Below are 20,689 nucleotides of genomic sequence, written 5' to 3' on the forward strand. Positions count from 1 at the left end.
ACAGTGCCAAATTCAAATCTATCATTTCCTGCTCTAAACATTATTTTTGTGATCCACCAAACCTAATGTACTTTGCACTCCTACTGCAGTTTACCTTCGGAAGCCCACAGCTAGATATTTTCCTTCCTCCACCTCTTTCAGAGCTTTCCCAAAAAATCCTCTTATAGCTTCTGTGATCTTTACAGTAACAGTACCACAGACAGTGAGGAACTGCAGGGAGACTTTAGAGCAGATCCGCAGCTGGTATAAATTGTAATAGTTCATAACTATTAAGACAAGGGAGCTAACAATTTACACCAGCTGAGGATCTGCCCCACAGCCTGTTAGCCTTCTGCGGATTGCACTGTACACACAAAGTAAACATTTGCCATTGACTCAGTCTAAAACCTACTATGAAGGTTAACACAATTAAAATTTGGATTTCAGCATATCAGGTTTGAAACCCAACAATAATTTAAAAAGTGAGCTTTTATTGTTTTAAACTTTTGAGCAAAACACATACAACATTTTTCTTACTAGATGTCCGTCACGGACAGACCAGTGCTATTAGGGGTCTACTGAAAGCTTCAAGTCTATATAAGCCTCCTTATGAGGAGTAATATTGTTTTCTAATTTCCCAAAAGTGTCTGCTTTGAGAGCTCCAAAAATTCAGTACTACTGAAAAGGCAAAAGAAGCAAAACAAAGCTGTTAGACACCTAGCAAGATGCATATTCATGAAGAAGAAGGACATGGAAAAGACAGACAAGGAACCAAAAAAGGATACTATTCATAATTACAAAATTATAAAACTGTAAACAATTCGATCAGGTATAAAATCTAAACATTTCTAATGTACTCATCAGTGTGTTGTACAGTTGCTTATACCTGACAATAACTAACTGCTGTAGTAAGCTATTAATGAGATACAACATGAAAAACCACAGGGTTTTAATACAATTTAAAATATATACAATAAAATGTTTCCCACACTTACAAGTATTTTAAAAGCAGAAAATTTTGAGCCAGAATACTATTTTTTGTAACCAGAACAAATTACACTGTATTAATACAATTCCAGCTCATTAACAGCATAGTTTGCTTAAGCATTGTAATACCGATAGTCAAAATTCTTTAACTATTTAGTAGACAACTTACCTGAATATGTGGATGCTAAGATTTCATCATACCCATCCTTTCCTACACAGCCGCCCTGGATGGATGTGATGCTCTCTGACAAGGCCTAAAAAATAAAAACAGACGAGCACTCAGAAGATAAATGACTTTATTCATTTTATATGAACGCGGTTTAAAGAAAAAAACAACAAAAACAAAAAACACTTCCCCTTCTTTAATTGTAGTGCATAAAATCTATTCAGATACACAACTGCTCAAAAGTATAAGAAATACTTAATTACCAGTTATTGTGTTTCAGCACATATATTTTTGGTTCTACTGTGTATGTACCTTGAAAGACATATTAGGAACTGGTTTATAAAGTAAAACCTTGATGCACAGTCTAATTTTCCAACAGTAATTACCAGAATGTGCTATAAAGAAAGAAGAGTGACTATGAATTAAATACACTATTTTAAACAATTAGTAAATTGTAAAGCCATACCAGAAAGTATAGACTTTAAAAAAGTCACTTGTTTATTTAAGAGAAAAAAAATCAATATGTTTTAAAGTTTTGGGGGCGGTTTTTTTTGGTTGGCTGTTTAGATTGTTTTACTAACCTGAATTAGTAACACGAGTTTTTTTTTTTTTTTTTAATAAAATAGAGAACTTTCAAAATGTATTTTTACCATTTGTGCAGTTTAATTTTAGCATTTCATTCAAATTGACTGGCCTATTTCACTTTCTGGTTTTCACATATTAGCACATTGCTTTTGTGTTGGGGTTTCTACCATTATATGGAAGCATGAAATTTTAAACACACAAATGACATTTTTTAATTCATAACAGTTTCGATAAGCCCTTGGCCATTTTTGTAATTGCTACTATACAGTGTGCCTAAAAATAAAATGAAGTACAGCACTGAACAAACCAACTTTTAAACACTCTTTGACAGCATATAAGAATATATGCTATATGATGCAGAAAGAACAGCTGCAGACCATTTAAATAAATAAATTTATATAAACTGTTTAATAATGACCGAAGATCAAGGAAGACAGTGCAAATGCATATCTATGGCATAGCATTGGTTTAACTATGTAACAATACAGTTTGAGCCCTTCCAAATTCACAGTCCATTCAGTCAATTTCACGGCCACAGGGTTTTAAAATTAGTCAATGTCACGTTTTCAGATGTTTACATCTGAAATTTCAGGGTGGTGTAATGGTAGGGGTCCTGATCCAAAAGGCGGTCAGGATGGGAAGAGTCACAAGGCTATTGTAGGGGGGTCGTGGGATTGCTACCCTTATTTCTACCCTGCTGTTGGCAGGGGCGCTGCCTTCAGAGCTGGGCAGCCAGAGAGTTGGCACCCAGCTCTAAAGCCAGTGCCACCACCAGCAGCAGCGCAGAAGAGAGGGTCGCAGGGTATGGAGGGGTGGAACACCATATGTTAGGTTTTCCCAGCAGTCTCCTGCCCAAGTGGAGCCGCAGAGCTCCTGCAGCCGGGGGCTGACAGCTGGAGCCGTGGAGCTTCTTGCAGCCAGGGCAGATCCCTGCAGCGGAAGAGGAAATCTCATCTCTCCCCATCCCCGGCCGGGACTAGCAGCTGGAGCCCTGCGCAGGATAGGAGCCCTCAGCTGGGTGCCAGATTTCACAGGGCGATCAGATTTCACAGTCCATGATGTGTTTTTCACAGCTGTGAATTTGGTAAGGCCCTAAATATAGTTACAAATACAAATTAAGAAATTAAACAATTATAATTTATTTCTTTTTTAATTTAAAGCAAAGAAATTTAAAATATGCCCTGCAAAGAGGGCATTTCTTGTGATGAGCTTACATGATCATATCGAAGGACCGGCTCATTTGTGCTGTCGAAGTTATAGATTTCTAACATACCATCATCTCGGCCAACAAGTAATTCTTTAACTCCATCACCCAGAATGTCAAAGTTATCAATACATAAGATACCTAAAAATAAAGAAAAAACCCTCTTATGAACAACAAACTGACTGCTCATTTCATCTTTTGTCTTACAATGAATGATTTGCAAAGTCATCCATGAAAAAGGTATTATAGCGCATTAGTAGTCTTGAAAAAACAAATTGACAGAGCATTCTTGGTAAGTTTGTAAGGTTTTACTAATGCCATTTCTGGCTTCTGAGTAAAATGAGTGACTTCATCACTTTCTTATGAGAAACAATGTATTGGACTAAGTAGCTAAAAAACAGAACTATATTCCAATGCAAAGCACAGAAATAAAGAGACTTAATAGAAATCAACTGTAAAGAACCCAAAACCAAATCTAAGATTCAGGCCCCTTTAAAGCATCTCACAGTCACCCAAAATCAAAATCACTCCTCATATTTGAAAAATGAGGTTATACTAAGAAAATATTTTTGAGAGACAAAATGCTCTACAGGCATATGGGATAACGGGGTTCTATTCATGGTCCTTCCCTTTTCAGGGGAACACCACCTGAGATTGCTGCAGAGGCAGCATACTAAATATAAAAGGGAATCAATGTCCTGGAAGTCACAGCAATAATTTTTGGCCAATTAAAGAATAGGGGAGCTTCAAAAAGAGCCTTGTTCAATCCTCAGACTGAAAGCAGGTGCAAAGTAACCAAAAACAATAGTACATAGGGACAGTGATAACCTCTGCTGTGGGAAGAAATCAAAATGCCACAAGTTCAGAAAAATATGATATTCATGTTTGGATTTATAAGTACAACCACCACTACAGCAAATAGTCAAATTATATATAAAAATAATTTAAAGGAGTTTATTTTTTTTTTAAAAGTCACCTTAAAATAGTAAGCAAAAACATATTAAATGAGAACCGGAAATAACCTGCATAAAGAATAAGAAAAAAACAAGACAAAAACCATAATTAAACTTGTTCAGCAAGAGGTCAAAAGCAAGGAACTGGAATACTCAAGTTACTGTAAAATACAGGCAAAACTGTGATGAATCTTCAAAATATTTACCACAACACAAAAAATGCCCGTAAGTATAATGAAATTTACTAGTAACTTTATTTCATACAGCCTTGTGTATAATGGAATGCCAGTGATCTGGAAACATTACCAGGGTACATACCTCCTCTCTTCTTCTCATTTCTGATTTCCCACTTATGTACCGGAGATGCACTTGAAACCTGAATGAAACCAAGTTTCCCATCAGATGTTCCAAACAGAAGTTCGTCTCCAGAATCACCTAAGCATAAAGGTACTATATTGGTTCTATTTTTTCACTATTCAAATCTTTTAAAGACTTAAGTCTTTTCTTTAACATTTTCCTTCAGAATGTAATGTCTGAATCACAAAATATTCAAATCCATGCTCTGCAACAGTTACCAGACTTTTTCAAAACATAGTTGGTAGAAACAAAAGGCTAGAACTTCTGAAGATGGACACTCAAACATCTTGAGAACTACGGGTATTTTAATAAATTGTTCATTCCTGCTGTTCTTACATGCATGCATCTCTCACTGAGTTCAATAGCTGTTAATGTAAAAAGAGCAGGACATCAATTATATAAATACTGAATACATTAAAGTAAGGATATTCTTCACAGCTTCTGACAAGACTAGCAAAAGAAGTACTATCCTCCCATTCCTCCCCTTCCCTCCCCAGTCATTAGATTGATCTACCTTATATGGTTTGTGGAGAGGTCTTCAAAAAAGACAAGGGCTACAAACAAACAAAACTACCTCACTTGTTCACCTCCCTGGATAAGGGCTGCAGAGTCCAGCTTCCACTAAGTGGGATTTAAAAGGGAAATTTATTTTCCCTCCCGAACCAGCTGCTGCCATCACAATGCTACTTTCAAATGGCCCGACTGAAAGAAAATGGATTAGGAGCTGGATTAGAGCCATTCATTACATTTTTTCACCTATGGTGCTAAATTCAGGTGACAGAAGATAGCAAAAGGGCTAGCTAAACAATTTTAAACTTTAAGGTTGTATCTAACTCCAGAGACTATGCCAGCATAGGATCCAGAGACAGAAAAAGGTATGTGGGAGAAACTATCAAGCCCTTCCCTTTCTGAAAAACTCCCATGCCCAAATTGCTGCAGGCCTCTCTCACCATGTGTGGATCGGAGGCTATGATATTCCCCGAGGTTCCACTTCATGCCTCTTAGTGCTTGGAAATGCTTAAAACACTGCAGTGGCACAACTACACCACCATAGCACTTCAGTGTAGACACTACCTATGCTGACAGGAGGGCTTCTCCCATAGGCATAGAGAATCCATTTCCTTAAGAGACGGTAGGTAGGTTGACAGAATAAATCTTCTATCAACCTAGTGCTAGTTTACACTGGTGTTAGGTCAGTATAGCTGTCTCTCACACCTGCAAGAGATGTAGTTATATTGAAGTAAATTACTAGTGTAGGTTGGGCCTTAGCCTCTTACTCCTGCCTAAAGGGGACAAAGACTGCACTTAACACTAGTGCTAGTTATGTTTCTATATGAAAAATGGAGCTTTGGACATATGAAACTTTGAATAGAAGACTAAAAGGAATCTTGTTTTGTCTCTTAACCAGAGCAATTCTGTTACTGGCAATGAGCTGTTCAGGTGATTTACAGAATTTTTTTTTTTTTAAACTAAAAAGGCAAATTAACAACAGAGTCTCAAATGATAGATGAGAAGAATGTGTGATATTGAAAAAAATTAATCAAACAGGATTTAATGTGTCAAAGAAATATTTAAAAGGTGGTGTTTTATTTCTGAAAAATTTCCAAAAAATTCGTATAATCTCTTGGAGTGAACAAATTCTGAACTAATTAGAAATGTTCAACGTAAACTAATCAGTCACATTTCTATCAATCAAAGCTACCAAATTTTATATGTAAACTATTATAAGAAGCAACTGCACGGTCAGAGCTGTGACCCTTTTTGCAATTTTAACACCAGCTTCTAGACAATGTTACCCAAGGTTCTACAATATTTGTAAATAAGACATCCAGATTGATATTTTTATTTAAAATACATTTCAGTGAAATACTAATATATTTAAAACCTAGTTACCACCATTTCCATTGTTTAAAGCAAGAACAGTAGGTGGTCCAGAAACTTCCACTTCATATAGCAAATCAGACCCCTACAGATGAAGAAAGAAAGGAGTTAAAATGATCCAAAAACCCCATTAAAAAAAAAAATCACTTAAAATTGCATGTGTATATTCTTTGTTGTACCTATGGATAAACTTTAGTTATCCAAATGCGATGCATGTTTTGGTAATCTTTCAAAACTACAGAACAGTGAAGTGTATAAATGGAGTACAAGACTGGCTTTTTTAAAAAAAGATGTTAAATAAAATGTATTTCTAGTGTTTTTAAACTCAGTTTTTGTGGCAACATAATCTGAAAATTCATGTACCAACACAGTTGCCAACATTCACGTGGTAAACAAACACCATGACTTTCACAATAAGACAGAAATCAAGCTAATCCCATTTCAAAACAAGGCCAAGGCAAGCCAATCCCTAAGAACCCAAACACGCTACGTGACAAGATCCCCCCAGTGAGCAGTCTGGGACTGTGGTGGGCCTGCTGTGCACCCCTGACTCTCTCCCCCTCTTGCCCCTGCTTCCCCTGCCCCCTTCTCCCTGATTGCCAGGAGCCAATCAAAAAAAAAGAAGCAACAAGCTACAAGCCAAAAGCTAGCCAACAAGCAACTCACAAGCCAGTTAAGCCAAAAACAAGCCAAGTGTTTGCATTTTTTTCACGGCTTTGGCATGTCTGGTATAAATGTAATTATCTTTCTCTTAACGCTATAAATCATAACAATAATTAAGAAAACTTGATCTGATGAAGTGATTTATTCAAATTGAAAACGTATATATTATGAGAGACAGATATAAGCTCCCATCCTACAAACACATGGGTTTTAATTTTACTCACATGAGTAGTGCCACTGAAACCAATGAGACTACTCACTTAAGTTATAAGGAACTATAGCTTAAGTTAACAATACATGTGAGTAAAATGCAGGATCAAGGTCTAAGCAAGTGCACCCTCACCCCTACCTCTACCTTTTAGCAGAATTTCACTGATCCTTACCTCACTAGCCTACAAATGGTAATTCTTATAAAAACAGCACCCATTTCATTGCTCAGCAGATTTAAGAGTAGTAGTGATCGTAGTCGTCTACTACATTATAAAATATGCTATAGAATATTTATAGCCAATACACAAAGCATACTTCATGATATGTTAGATTTGATATTTTAAAATAGTGTTTGTGTGCTTACTTAACATTTCATAAAATTCAATAATTCACAGTGGATCTTTTTAGTCATTAGTGTGAATTAGTGAGGTTCTATGGTACTAGTAAAGGAAGTGACAAAAAAGCAAAGATTTTTAACCTGTAAAACTCTAAGGAGTCTATCCTGGCATGCCAATATTGGTCTAATGCAAGACAGTTTCTCCACTGGAAGACAGAGGACATCATTGATTTTATCTCCTGACAGGTAGTAGTGCTGGTCCTTGCAGTCACAGTAATGGTTATAGATATAGCTTGCACAAAGAAAGAGATCTGCTCCCGATATATGCCTGAGAAAAAGAAAAGTATTTAATTTAATTTAATTCAGCATTTCAAGTTATAGTGATATTCTCTTAGGCCCCAATATACATATGGATCAAGTTACACACATGTATAACTGTTTGTAGATTCAGGGCCTTAGTGAGCAAAATAAGCAATTAATCTGTTTAAATAGATTAAACCTGTTATTTTCTACAAACTATAAAATCATATAGTTTACATTCCTTTATTTTTTTTCCTGTCGTTTATTTTCATCTCTGCAAAAGGGTCTGCAGACAACAAATGCTAAAGAGACCTTACTAATACACTTCATAATATAAATTTAAAGAGAAACAAAATTATTTAAAAGAAAAGAAATGCCCTCTTGATAAAAGCATGTTCAGGCAGAGTTCCCCCTGAGCCTTCTAGAACAGGATGAGAGAACATAAAAAATGATCTCCATGTGTGTCTTAAGAGAAGTAATTAAGGCATTTTTAAAATACATTTTTAGAAGCACAATATAAGCAGGGTACATGGGGGTATTGTTTTGATTTAGGTTTTTTTTGTAAATATATTAGATTAAATTTTGGTGAAAGGTGAGCAAGAGAAAGGGCTCAGTTAAAAAAAAAAAGACTGAATGGGAGTAGAAAATTTAAACATGATGGAGCAGTAACCCTTTCGGACTTTGGAGGGACACTCCAAAAAACTAACAAAACATTGAAGATTAACTGTAAAGCAAAAACAACAATTGAGTGAACACAGACTCTTGAGTTAAAATGACTCACCATAACTAGAAAGTTGAAATAGAAGGGTGGCATTCTGCGCACAAGTAAGTTTTAATTAAGGCCTTGGGTAAATTTTCTAATGTGCCCAAGTTACTTTTGGAGCCTAAATTCTATATTTAAGAGTGACTGAGGCATTAATCCCTTGTCTATAGAGGTTTTAGCCACCAATGAAGCCATACTGCCATAGTTATAATAGTTCAAACTTCCACTATGGACAGTTTACAACCATATACTGTGTACACACTGGGGTTTGTACCATTATAACTACATCGATCAAAAAGCTAAAATCCAGAGTGTAAACAAGTCCTATGTAAAGTTACACTCCTCCCCCATGAATATCTGTTAATTTACTGGTTCACTGAAAGCATTTCACAATGCAGCATTCTGTGACACCCTAAGTATCAGGAGTCTCATCACATATGATGGATTGCAATGTTACATTCTGGATATCTTCAGTCAACACAGAAAATTAACATTTTCAGTCAACCAATTAGGTCACTTTTGGAATGATGTTTTGCCTCACCTACCACGTAAGTAGCAATGAAATGATTAAATGTAGTTCAATATGATTTTTCTTAAACTGAGTCACAAAGTTGCAAATATTTTGTACTGAATGAAGCTTTGAGAATAAAGTTAAGTACAATTAATATTTATGTTCCTAGGTTACTTATAAGAGCGATTTAAAAAGTTATACTTAATCTTCATTCAGAACACAAATACAAAAAAGAAAAGCATACCGATCTGTTTTTGGCAACCCGTTTCAAAAATTATGTCTACGTTAATAAATGTGGCAATTCAATGGTGAGCTCCATTTGTTTCACTGCATATCAGGACTGTCTATCATACCAGTTTTAAAGTTACTTGCTTCTTCACTTACTGCCAACTTGTGGCTCTCAAGAGGGGACTCAATCCAACTCTCACACATCAGCAGAAAGACTTCCGCAGATTTAAAAAAAGAGTTGAAGCAGAGCCCAACTTCCCTTCCTACTCACTCCTCCTGCCAAGACGTTTACAAAGTTGGCCCCCTTCTGATCTTGTGGATAAATTACATTTAAAACACTTTTTTAAAGCGGGAAGAAGAAGATTTACAGCGAAGGAGGTGGCCAAAATTATTAATCTAAACTAGGTTCTAGTTCATTTTACAGGATTCTGACAGTGTAACATTTTTCTTTACTTTAGGGCTTTTTAAAAGCCTTATCTATAGGTATGACAACACACAGATAGACAAAGAGGTATAATTATTATTCAAAGTGTGTATAGATACAGATACATACAACACAAATGAATACTTTAAGAGTGTTTTTGACTGCTCCAAGTCCTGTTTCTTCTCCCCAAAAGGCCATCCATGTTAAAGTATGGAGAAAATATTTTTAAAACATGGTTTTTAATTTTTATTAGCATACTGTTCCTGCATGCCTTTATTATGCATATCCTGCTGCACTAGTCACTCTGCCATTTGCTACATGTAGTTGTCAAGTCAGCCCAGCACCCCAAGTGGAATGTTCGATTAACATTAAAAAAAAAAAAAATAATCAGAAGACTATAAAGAAAAAAAAAAAAAAAAAAACAAATAAAAAGACATAGAACATTTACTACAACAACAAAAATTGTACTCCATTCCACAGGCCATGCCAATGGAAGTGTAGTGAGACTGATCAAGACGCTGGAGGGAGCCATAATGGGTGTAGGATGGGTTAGGGAGAATGGATAGTAAAGAAAGCTGAGTCAGAGAATCAAATCATGTCTCCCAGCAGAGCACCTTCAGCCACTGCTGTATGAACTCTGCATTCATGCTGGTGTAAGATTCAAATATGGCAATTAAGTTAATATTTACATGAACATGGAATGGAGCGCTAGTTTTGACACACGTTTGGAGAGAAGGTTGAACTTCTTGATATTATTTCAGTTTAGCCTTCAGCTAGCAAAAAGCATGTTGTACACTGGTTTATAATGGTCAAGGCTTTCTCCTCAACCTGAACAGTTAAACGCTTTTGGTTAGTTGGATACAGTTTATAGAAATGGAACTAACTTGCAAATAATGAGCATCCACCCTCTGAAGGCATGTCTATATGGTGCAGCAACACAAACTACAGGGGTGTGATTTCTGGAGCTCACTGACTGGTCTGTGCTGACATTGCAGGTGCATACTATAAGTTCTCCAGTGCACTTGAACACACTGCTGAATGTTTTAACAGCACTATGTTCAAATGCACTAAGGAACTTTTAATGCACACCAGCAGGGTCTACATGGACCAGTTAATGTGCAACATGTTAATGATCTTTAGAAATCACATCCCCTTACTATGCACTACACCAGTGGTTCTCAACCAGGGGTCCAGAACCCCTGTGGGGCTGCTAACAGATTTCAGGGGGTCCGCCAAGCACAGCTGGCATTAGACTCATTAGGGCCCAAGGCAAAAAGTCCTGCCACGTGGGACTGCAGCCAAGCGCCAAGCTCCACCACCCAGGACTAAAGCCAAAGCCTGGGCAACTTAGCTTCACTGTGCCCCCTATGGTGTAGGGTCCCGGGCAATTGCCCTCCTTGCTACCCCCTAACATCAGCCCTGGCTCTTATATGCAGTGAAACTGTTGTTGTGGCGCAGCTGGACCATGGAGTTTTTAATGGTATTGGGGGGGGCTCAAAAAAAAGGATCGAGAACTCCTGCACTACCCCACTGTGTTATACTAACATTATTCACTGTAATAAAATCTAAATATTTTACATACAGGCAGTGATTAAATCAATCACATTTTGGTGCAAAATAAGCCCAGCAGGCCTTCTGGCACATTAGAATATTTTCATCAATGGTTCACAATTTCTAAACTATTGTACTTCCTTTGAAATGTGCCATGCACACATACAACCAAATGCAAAACTTAATAACTGCAAATATTTAACAGTTAAATCACAGTATATTATGAAAACACAGTAATGGGCCAGTGCCTGAATCTATGCAGATACCTGTACTCCAAAGTATTTTTAACCCTGATACTGCACTACCAACATGGGACATCAAATACTTAAGGCCCAATACAAATAAAAATTAAGTTTTGTCTTGTGCACCACAAAAGAGGGATGTATTTCCTCCCAACTCCTCACTGTATTAAACAGGCCCCATAGTTGTTCATTTCCAAGATAAGGTACATTCAAACTGGTATTGTGTGGGAATTGTCCTTCTATCCCTAAATATGCCCCCTAACAAGGAATTTGGAGTCACTCTGGAGTTCAAAATGTTTTACTTACAGGATTCTCATTTGTGGGTCTCATCACCCGAGCATGGATCGGCACAACTCCCAAGTTCTTAAGGTTTTTAATCTCTGATGGAAGCATAGCAGTAAGAATGTACACCACACATCCCTGGCAATCATGTACCACTCTGAACTTAACCACTGTTGCTCAGAATCTTCCTTTAGTTCCTGATTTTAGCAGAAGTAACATCTCCCAGAGAAGGTTAGCTAAACCACAAAAACTTCATCCTTCCATATCTCCTGCATCAAAGACTACAAGCGTCTGATGCCAGGTCCTTGCACTCTGTATTAGCTTTTTATTATCCTGGTATTTGTCGTGAGGAAGAATCTTAACAAGAGCGCAGACTTTTTCCAAAATTTAATGTGCCCTATTGCCACAAAGGCCTATTAGTTCACATCAGTAAGTATCCAAATTAGACCTTGTACCAAAGCTCAGGTTTCTGGAGTGTAATGCCATATGTTTAGCCAGTCTTCCTCTAGCTACGACAACCAAGCTCTCAGGCGGGGAGGGATACAGTCAACAGTATACATACTTTTTCTCAGCAGTCTTTAAGTGAGGAGTTATGGTGCAAAGCGTTTGCCACACCTTCTTCAGCAGTTGTTCCAAACCTGTTTGCAAGGGCACAAGGCCCTTAAAGGCAGCAGTAGCAGGTCATCCCCATTCCTTAAATGCAGTGATGCCTAGAACCTTTGGCAGTGATGTGTCGGAAAGACAGCTGGGTGTTTCTTGGTGATTAGGATTACGTGGAGGTGATGCTTCGTCAAATGAGCCAGAACATGATGATACCACCATCCCAAGCACCAGGATCTGAAAGGCCTTGGGGACTCAGAGCTAAGGGTGCTCCCAAAATCCAAGGCACAACAAAGGCGTCTTACATGATGAAACTACTCTGCTGAGCCAAGAGAGAACCTGGATCGGTGCTGACACAGAGCTCCACAGCTAAGTCCAGGCATACTTTTCAAAGATTTTACTTTCTTAACACTAGTTCAGAATGATGAAAATTTATATGGGGTGCCTTGAAGAAGACTTTGAGGCATTGCTCAAGGCACCGAGTACCTGGAGTTACATCTTCAAACAAACCTAGCATCCCAGTACAGCAGACCCGAGTCCTAGGACAGAGGATGCAGCAAACGTGACTATTTTCTGCTAGATGGACACCACTTATATAATATTACTACCTCAGTAGTTCAAAGTAGAATACCCATTTTACAGATAAGGAAACCAAGGCACGGAAAAGTAAAATGACTCATCCAAAGTACTCAAGATCATACAGTAGATTAAAAGCAAGGCTTAGAACAGAACCCAAGTCTCTAACTCTCATTCCAGTGCACTGTCAGCTAGGGCACATAGTTTTCTTACTGAATGTTTTTCATTACATTCCCTTCTCTCCCCTGCCTCCCCACCCCCAAACTATTCCCACAGAAACCACACAGAACAAGAAGCCTCACAGCCCAGACCTCAACATAAGTATTGAAACACCAAAACAAAGGGACCCAGAGATAAGCAAAAAAGAACTAAGCGCTACGTTTTTGTAGTGCAGTCATTAAGTTCCTCCAAGCTGTCCAGAGCCAAGTATCCAGCCAGCACTCCTGGGCCAACAGAAGCAAGGGATGCACGAAAAACAATAAATCAGAAAAGTAAATTACAAAACTACTACAAGCCTGATTGGAAGTCAAGGAAGAACAAAAAGAAAAGAATACTGTATGTCATCAAGGCTAATTGGGATGAAGAGGAGCTGGCTAGAAGCTTTCAATTGCAGCAGTTAAGTTAATGAATGACAAGCAGTTGTAATGGGGCTCACTCTTCCACTTGCTACTGATATCTTTATAGGAGTTCTGCCTATCTCGGGATACAGAGAAGAGACTTAAGAGTTAAAATCCTGCACAGATACTATCTTTAGAGAAAAACCTCAATAAAACTATTTGGTTGTACAGAAAAATAAACGCTAAAATTTCATTTTGAGAAAAAAAATGAGTGCTAGGAGTACATGAAAATTTTTTAAAAAGTGATACAAAAATAAGTATTAAAACGCAATAGTATACTGCACTTAGCTGGGATGTGCTTAATCTGGACAGCCACTTTCCTGAGCTACCTGCCAGGAAACCAATTAGACTAATGTGATAAATTCTTTCACAGAACCAAAAACTAAAACCGATTTTACTAACATGAAATAATAACGAAAAACAAAGTACTCCACATACATAGCTTTGATGTTTTCAGTGAGGTTAGTTTCAAATGAAAGGAACTGCTTCCCTCTCTTTGTGAAACCTCTAACCTCTGATCCTGTAGCCACAAAAATTTTCTCCTGTGGTGTATTAAAAGCTCCTCCCAGCTCCAGCCTTGTGATCCTTTGCCCTGGCAGTGTCTTGAACACTGGCTGTGAAAGTCAAAAAGGAAAGTTATACTTAAGTATTTCAATACTGTATTTGCATTTTTTTTTAAATACAAAAGATGCCAAATTTACATTGGGACTTTCGACGTAACTGCAGTGATTTTACAGAACATGTATACCTGATAAGGTTTTATTATACATTGTTCCTCAGTATCAGTGAAGAAATCAGGCATTTTATAAATCAATTCAGTGCTCTAAAAGCTAATAGATAAAATACTTAAGATTCCGGTGCTATTTATCGAAGCACAGCACAGAGAGCAGTAATGCAAGCTTCTACATAGTGCCACACATACATGCTGCATGCTGATTCAAGAGGAATAATCTCTAGTAATGAAAAAACAATTTTATGGACATGTAAAATTAACTTAGACACACTACCAAATTACAGACTGTGAAAGTTGTTTTTGTAAGTTGTCCTGCTATCCACAACTTTAGCTCCTACAGAGCAATTTACAAAGTCACTTAAATATCAGATATTAACTATTTTTAAAAAGTCATTACTGACATAGTTTGGAAGAAAAGAACAGAAGTACTTGTGACACCTTAGAGACTAACAAATTTATTAGAACATAAGCTTTCGTGGGCTACAGCCCACTTCATCGGATGCATAGAATGGAACATATAGTAAGAAGATACATACATACATACACACACACACACACACACACACACACAGTGGAAGTTGCCATACAAACTGTGAGAGACTAATTAATTAAGATGAGCTATTATCAGCAGGAGAAAAAAAACTTTTGTAGTGATAATCAAGATGGCCCATTTAGACAGCCCCCTCAGACAGCCCCACAACCTGAAGCAAATACTCTCCAGCAACCACACAACAAAAACACTAACCCAGGAACCTATTGCAACAAAGCCCGATGCCAACTCTGTCCACATATTTATTCAAGTGACACCATCGTAGGACTTAATCACATGAGCCACACTATCAGGGGCTCGTTCACCTGCACATCCACCAATGTGATATATACCATCATGTGCCAACAATGCCCCTCTGCCATGTACATTGGCCAAACCGGACAATCTCTACGCAAAAGAACAAATGGACACATATCTGACATCAGGAATCATAACATTCAAAAACCTGTAGGAGAACACTTCAACCTCTCTGGCCACTCACGAACAGATTTAAGGGTGGCAATTTTGCAACAGAAAAGCTTCAAAACCAGACTCCAACGATAAACTGCGGAGCTTGAATTAATATGCAAACTAGATATCATTAACTTGGGTTTGAATAGAGACTGGGAGTGACTGGGTCATTACATATATTGAATCTATTTCCCTATGTTAAGTATGCTCACACCTTCTTGTCAACTGTCTAAAAGGGCCATCTTGATTATCACTACAAAAGTTTTTTTTTTCCTGCTGATAATAGCTCATCTTAATTAATTAGCCTCTTACAGTTTGTATGGCAACTTCCACCTTCTCTGTATGTGTGTGTAAATAAATATATATATATATATATATATATTTCTTACTATATGTTCCATTCTATGCATCTGATGAAGTGGGCTATAGCCCATGAAAGCTTAGAGACTAACAAATTTATTAGTGCATAAGGTGCCACAAGTACTCCTGTTCTTTTTGCAGATACAGAATAACACGGCTGCTACTCTAAACCTGTCGTTATAGTATGGAAGCCAACCACTGATGTAGAATCATGGGGCTTACTAACCTTTTGCCAATTTCCTCAACCATCTTGTTCCTTTCATTAACTCAAACAGCTTTTTAATATTTATTATGTACAATATTGGGGACAGGTGAAAAACTGCACATCAAGGACTATAAAACAATTACATAAATAGTTGAACTTACCATAGCTTCCCCTTTTTTGATGCCAAAACATGTAACAACACCATCATGATCTCCAATGACAACCTGCAAAAATGTAATGCTTAATTATTATATCACCATTATTCCTATAAAGATTATTAGTTTACATCTTAAAAAAGAAGAACTTTCCTTATACTAGTCAGATGCATCTGCAGTATGGAAAGTAAGCATTACCAACTAATGTAATATTTAATAATCATACAATATCACAGGAGCACACAACACTTTATAAATACAAAGACAGAAAGTCCTTCAGTCAGGGAGCTTAAAATCTAAATTATTACTCTGCAATTATTTAACTGTCAACCCTTTTCGTATTTGTTGTTTTAAAGAACATCTGTCATATAATGGAATCTTTGAAAAAATAGTATTATTTTGCTAAAACTTTTTCTATATTTTATATTGCTCATCCTTTACTTATTACCAGAAATAAAAAGCATATAATTGTTTCTTAAGAGTTCATCTATTCTGATACTTTCTTCCCACACAGAAATCATAATCATGAAATTACCAGAAATGATGTGTTTTTTTTTAAAAAAAAAAGCTCCTGTCTTCAACATGTGTTCTTAGCAAAAAAGAACAAGGGTAAAGAAATATATAACAAATACTAAAGCCTAATAATGTCCATGCATTGTCAGCAGGTCTTGAAACAGAATTAGTTAGGAAGCTTTGCCTATACTGTCCCAGATAGAAAGAATCAAAAGATTATTTGCACCACTATCTGTTCCAAGGGAATAATAATATCGATTTTTAACATAACAAGTATCTTATGTCAACAAAAGCTACCTTCTGCATTGCCCTATGTCTTGACGCAGGGAGAAGCTTCATCGTCTTCTGAGATGTCACTCCCACCTATTTGAAAACATCAACTCATTACTGAACATCTCAACTCTTACATTTCAAAAAATTTAAGTCATAAGGCCCACAAAATAAAAACCTGCAAATTGCTAAAATGACTTATGGGTCACTGAGTAGAAATATGCTGAGGTTAGAATTCTCTCATAGGAATATCCCTCAGAGTGAGTATGTGTAACGTAAGTCCAACTGGAAATGTGTTGAAAATATCTAAACAGCTGAACCCCTACATTCTACACAATATAAAAGCAGTGAATTTATTAAAAATATGTCACCTTGTATAGAAATCCCTGTCCCACTCCTCTATTTTAAATTTCATGCACTTGTGTTCATGCTGTTTAATACCTCTATCCACAAAGACAGAAGAACTAAAATAATGTGCCACAACTCTCATATAAAAAGATTAATTATAAAGACTGTTCATTTGAGACTTGTACTGCTTTGTACTTGCTGACAAGGCTGCTAATTCCTCTAGTTGGGGTACTGGTTTCAGAGATGTTCCCTGGATAGTTACTTGCGGCAGATAGCCAAAATAAAGCAACATGCAAAACAGGTTTAGTATTTCAAAGGCCTGGTTTACACTACGGGGTTAGGTCGAATTTAGCCACGTTAGGTCGATTTAAAAATGACTGCGTCCACACAACCAACCCCTTTCTGTCGACCTAAAGGGCTCTTAAAATCGACTTCTGTACTCCTCCCCGAAGAGAGGAGTACCACTAAAATTGATCTTGCTGGGTCGAATTTGGGGTAGTGCAGATGCAAATCGATGGTATTGGCCTCTGGGAGCTATCCCAGAATGCTCCATTGTGATCGCTCTGGACAGCACTTTGAACTCCAATGCACTAGCCAGGTACACAGGAAAAGCCCCAGGAATTTTTGAATTTAATTTCCTGTTTGGTCAGCATGACAAACTCAGCAGCACTGGTGACCATGCAGACCCCCCAGAATCATAGAGAGTAGAATGTTTCTACGCTGCCCCATCATCTCCGTCCCTGAGGTTATCGCAGATTAGAAGGTAAAAAAAAAAAAAAAAAAAACACACTCGCGATGACATGTTTTCAGAGCTCATGCAGTCCTCCCGCACTGATAGGGCACAGCTTAATGCATGGAGGCATTCAGAGGCAGAGGCCAGGAAAGAATTAAGTGAGTGCGAAGAGCGCAGGCAGGACGCAATGCTGAGGCTAACGAGGGAGCAAACGGACATGATGAAGCATCTGCTGGAGCTGCAGGAAAGCCAATAAGAGCATAGACCCCTGCTGCATCCACTGTATAACCGCCTACCCTCCTCCCAACGTTCCATAGCCTCCACAGGGAGGGAGGGGGGCCTGAAGACATGTAACAAAACCACCCGCGACAATGTTTTTGCCCCCTCAGGCATTGGGAGCTTAACCCAGAATTCCAATGGGCAGCGGAGGAACTGTGGGACGGCTACCCACAGTGCACCGCTCTGTAAGTCGATGCTAGCCATAGTAGTGAGGACGCACTCTGCCAACTTAATGCGCTTAGGGTGGACACAGGCAATCGACTGTACAAAATCGGTTTCTAAAAATCAACTTCTATAAAATCGACCTAATTTCATAGTGTAGACAAGGCCAAAGACTGCAATATTTAATAACAGATCCAATATTTTTGGTGCTTGTTATCCCAGACATCACCGACTCCCACACTGCAGAGTCCCACAGCTCCAGATCATGTAGCTATATAGATAAATGTGTAGAAACACTATTTAATTTATGATAACAGTATTAGGCCCTGACACTACACAGCTTTAACCAGATGCTTAGCTTTACAAAGGTGTGTTGTCCCACTGACTGAGTAGGACTATTCATGTCCATAAAGTGAAACACTCTGTTTGGAGGATTTGGGCCTTTGTATCCAGCAGTTGTAAGTTATACTGGATTTTTTTTTTTTAAAGGTGCACTATTAACTAGTTTTAGGCCCCAAATTTAGGGTGGCTTTTTGGAGGTAGGGAGGAGGAATGAAAGGTTCATGAAACTTAACACTAACAGAGCTTGCTTTTAATTTTAATGCAAACAGTTTTCCGTTATAAAATAAACATATTCCAACATGCAACCCAGTCGGCTAGCCTACCAGATGCTGAGGCAGGAAGAAGGAAAGCGAGAAACAGAAAAAGGAAGAAAGGCTAGTGCCTTGAGCGCTGGACCATCCTAAGATTTAGGAGAGTGAGCTTCACTTCCCTGCTGTGCCACAGACTTCCTGGGTGACCTTGGGCAAGCCACAGAGCCGCTCCATGCCTCAGTTTCCCCAAGTGGGGCAATCCCTGCCTGGCAGGGGTGTTGTGAGGCCAGATCTAGTAAAAGCGGTGAGGTCTGGGATAGCGTTTGTCCCGGCTCAGCGAAATACAGCGAAGAAACAGGCGGAAACTGCCCCGCAGATGCTATACAGTCGATAACCAGGCAGGGCTCCCGGGAGCGCAGGGCAGGAGCGGGGCTTGGCGGCACAGGAGCCTTTCGCAGACGGCCTCTCTTTATAGACCCGCCACCAGCCCCGCCCGACGCCTGCGCGGCGCGGCCGCGGCATTACCTGCAAATAATCCACGCGGGCCAGTTGCAGCTCCATAGCCCCAGGTTCGGGGGCGACTCCCCCGCGCGCGGCCCAGGGACTGACACCCCACGGCCGGAGGGGCCGCGGTCCCAGCCTCTCCAACCCCACCCGCCGGCCCAGCTCCCAGGCCGCTAATTACCCGTTACCATGGAAACGCCGACAGGCCCCCTCCCCCACACGTCGGCCTTCTATTGGACACGCTGGGCGGGGTCAGTATTGATCACGCGCAGTGATTGGGCAAAGCGCCGCGGCCTCTCTACGCGGGCGGCAGGTCGAGGAGATGGAGATGGAGATGGCGGCGGCGGCGGCGGCCAGCACCGCGCTGGAGAGCGGCCGGGAGGAGGTTGCGCCTGCCCGGTTCTCACCGGCGTTGGGGGCGGCGACGGACGGTGATTGCGCCTGCGGGGCGGGCAGGGCTGGAGGCGGCGGGGCACCCGGCCGTCCCCTGGGGCGACAGGGGAGACTGGGGGCCGCGCTCTCAGCGCCCGGTGGCATCGCTGCTGGTGTCGGTCTAAGGGAAGAGATTACCTCACCCTCCTTGTCTCTCTAACCCTGACTGTCTGGGAGCTGCTACCCAGTTTTCTAAAAGTCTCGAGGGACGTCTCTGCCCTCTGGCAAGGGGGCTGAGGCAACAGGGAGCATCAAGCCTCTCCGATTTGCTGCGCTCGCCCCAAGACTCCGGTGGGGCTTAAAAATACCACGGCAGTGAGGGTCACTGAAGGAGCTTTGCAGGCTTCGCGCGCCCCATTGATTAACTGCCATTGCGAGTGGCCATCATGCCTGTAAATCAGGCCCTGGGTTTCTGCCGTTAGTTGGGCCCTCAGAAAACGAGCTGGGCACACCGTTAGTGACTTGCTCAGCATCAGGAAGAAATATGTGGGAGAGGCAAAATGCCTCTAGGTGGGCACTGCAGAGCTTTACAGAACTCCTGTGCTGTGAGGCCTACGCTGCTGGTGTGTTGAAACCACTGATTACTGCGCTGACCAGTATTGTCTCATTGTTTCCAGTAACTCCCCCGTTGTTCCATCTTGTGTCTGATATAGAACTTGGGTTGTAAGCTCTTTGGGGGCAGGGATCATCCTTTTGTTTTGTGTTTATACAGCATCTGGCACATTATGCTCCCTGGCTGGGGCTCACAGGCACTACAGTAATACAAATACCAATTTACATTCTGGCTCCTGGCCCTGTCTTCTCCCTCCCACATTCCACATCCCTCCGTCTTCCAGCTACTCCTTTTCTTCCATGCTGTCAGTGAGGGCTATGAGAGCAGAAGGAAAGACAGTCTCTTCACTCTCACCTCTGCTGCCCAGCGCCATAGAGGCCTCTGCAGCCTAGAAGGGCAATTTTCAGGAAATGCTGCCCAGCCCTAGAATAGA

The 20,689-nt window shown here is 39.7% G+C and overlaps 1 protein-coding gene across 4 annotated transcripts in view; it reads right to left on the reverse strand.

The window, feature by feature from the left end:
* The window catches only part of BBS7 (Bardet-Biedl syndrome 7), a 62,036-nt gene extending 42,558 nt beyond the window's left edge, over positions 1–19,478 (reverse strand). Inside the window, exons 1-9 of one of the 4 annotated variants that reach the window (XR_006281166.1) lie at positions 19,293–19,453; positions 16,680–16,745; positions 15,876–15,938; positions 13,855–14,030; positions 7,464–7,650; positions 6,125–6,197; positions 4,193–4,309; positions 2,932–3,062; positions 1,136–1,220 (exon numbers count right to left, since the gene is read on the reverse strand). Coding sequence is in view for 3 of the 4 variants with exons in the window: in XM_038399364.2 (XP_038255292.1) it covers positions 1,136–1,220; positions 2,932–3,062; positions 4,193–4,309; positions 6,125–6,197; positions 7,464–7,650; positions 13,855–14,030; positions 15,876–15,938; positions 16,680–16,745; positions 19,293–19,328 (934 nt within the window). In the remaining variant the exon portion in view is untranslated. Of the gene's footprint in view, positions 1–1,135; positions 1,221–2,931; positions 3,063–4,192; positions 4,310–6,124; positions 6,198–7,463; positions 7,651–13,854; positions 14,031–15,875; positions 15,939–16,679; positions 16,748–19,292 lie in introns of those variants that run through there. The other 3 variants (XM_038399364.2, XM_038399368.2, XM_043514036.1) reach the window with 3 other exon arrangements.
* Positions 19,479–20,689: the final 1,211 nt, after the last annotated feature.

This window comes from Dermochelys coriacea, chromosome 4 (genome assembly GCF_009764565.3).
Source record: "Dermochelys coriacea isolate rDerCor1 chromosome 4, rDerCor1.pri.v4, whole genome shotgun sequence".
Lineage (NCBI taxonomy): Eukaryota > Metazoa > Chordata > Testudines > Dermochelyidae > Dermochelys > Dermochelys coriacea.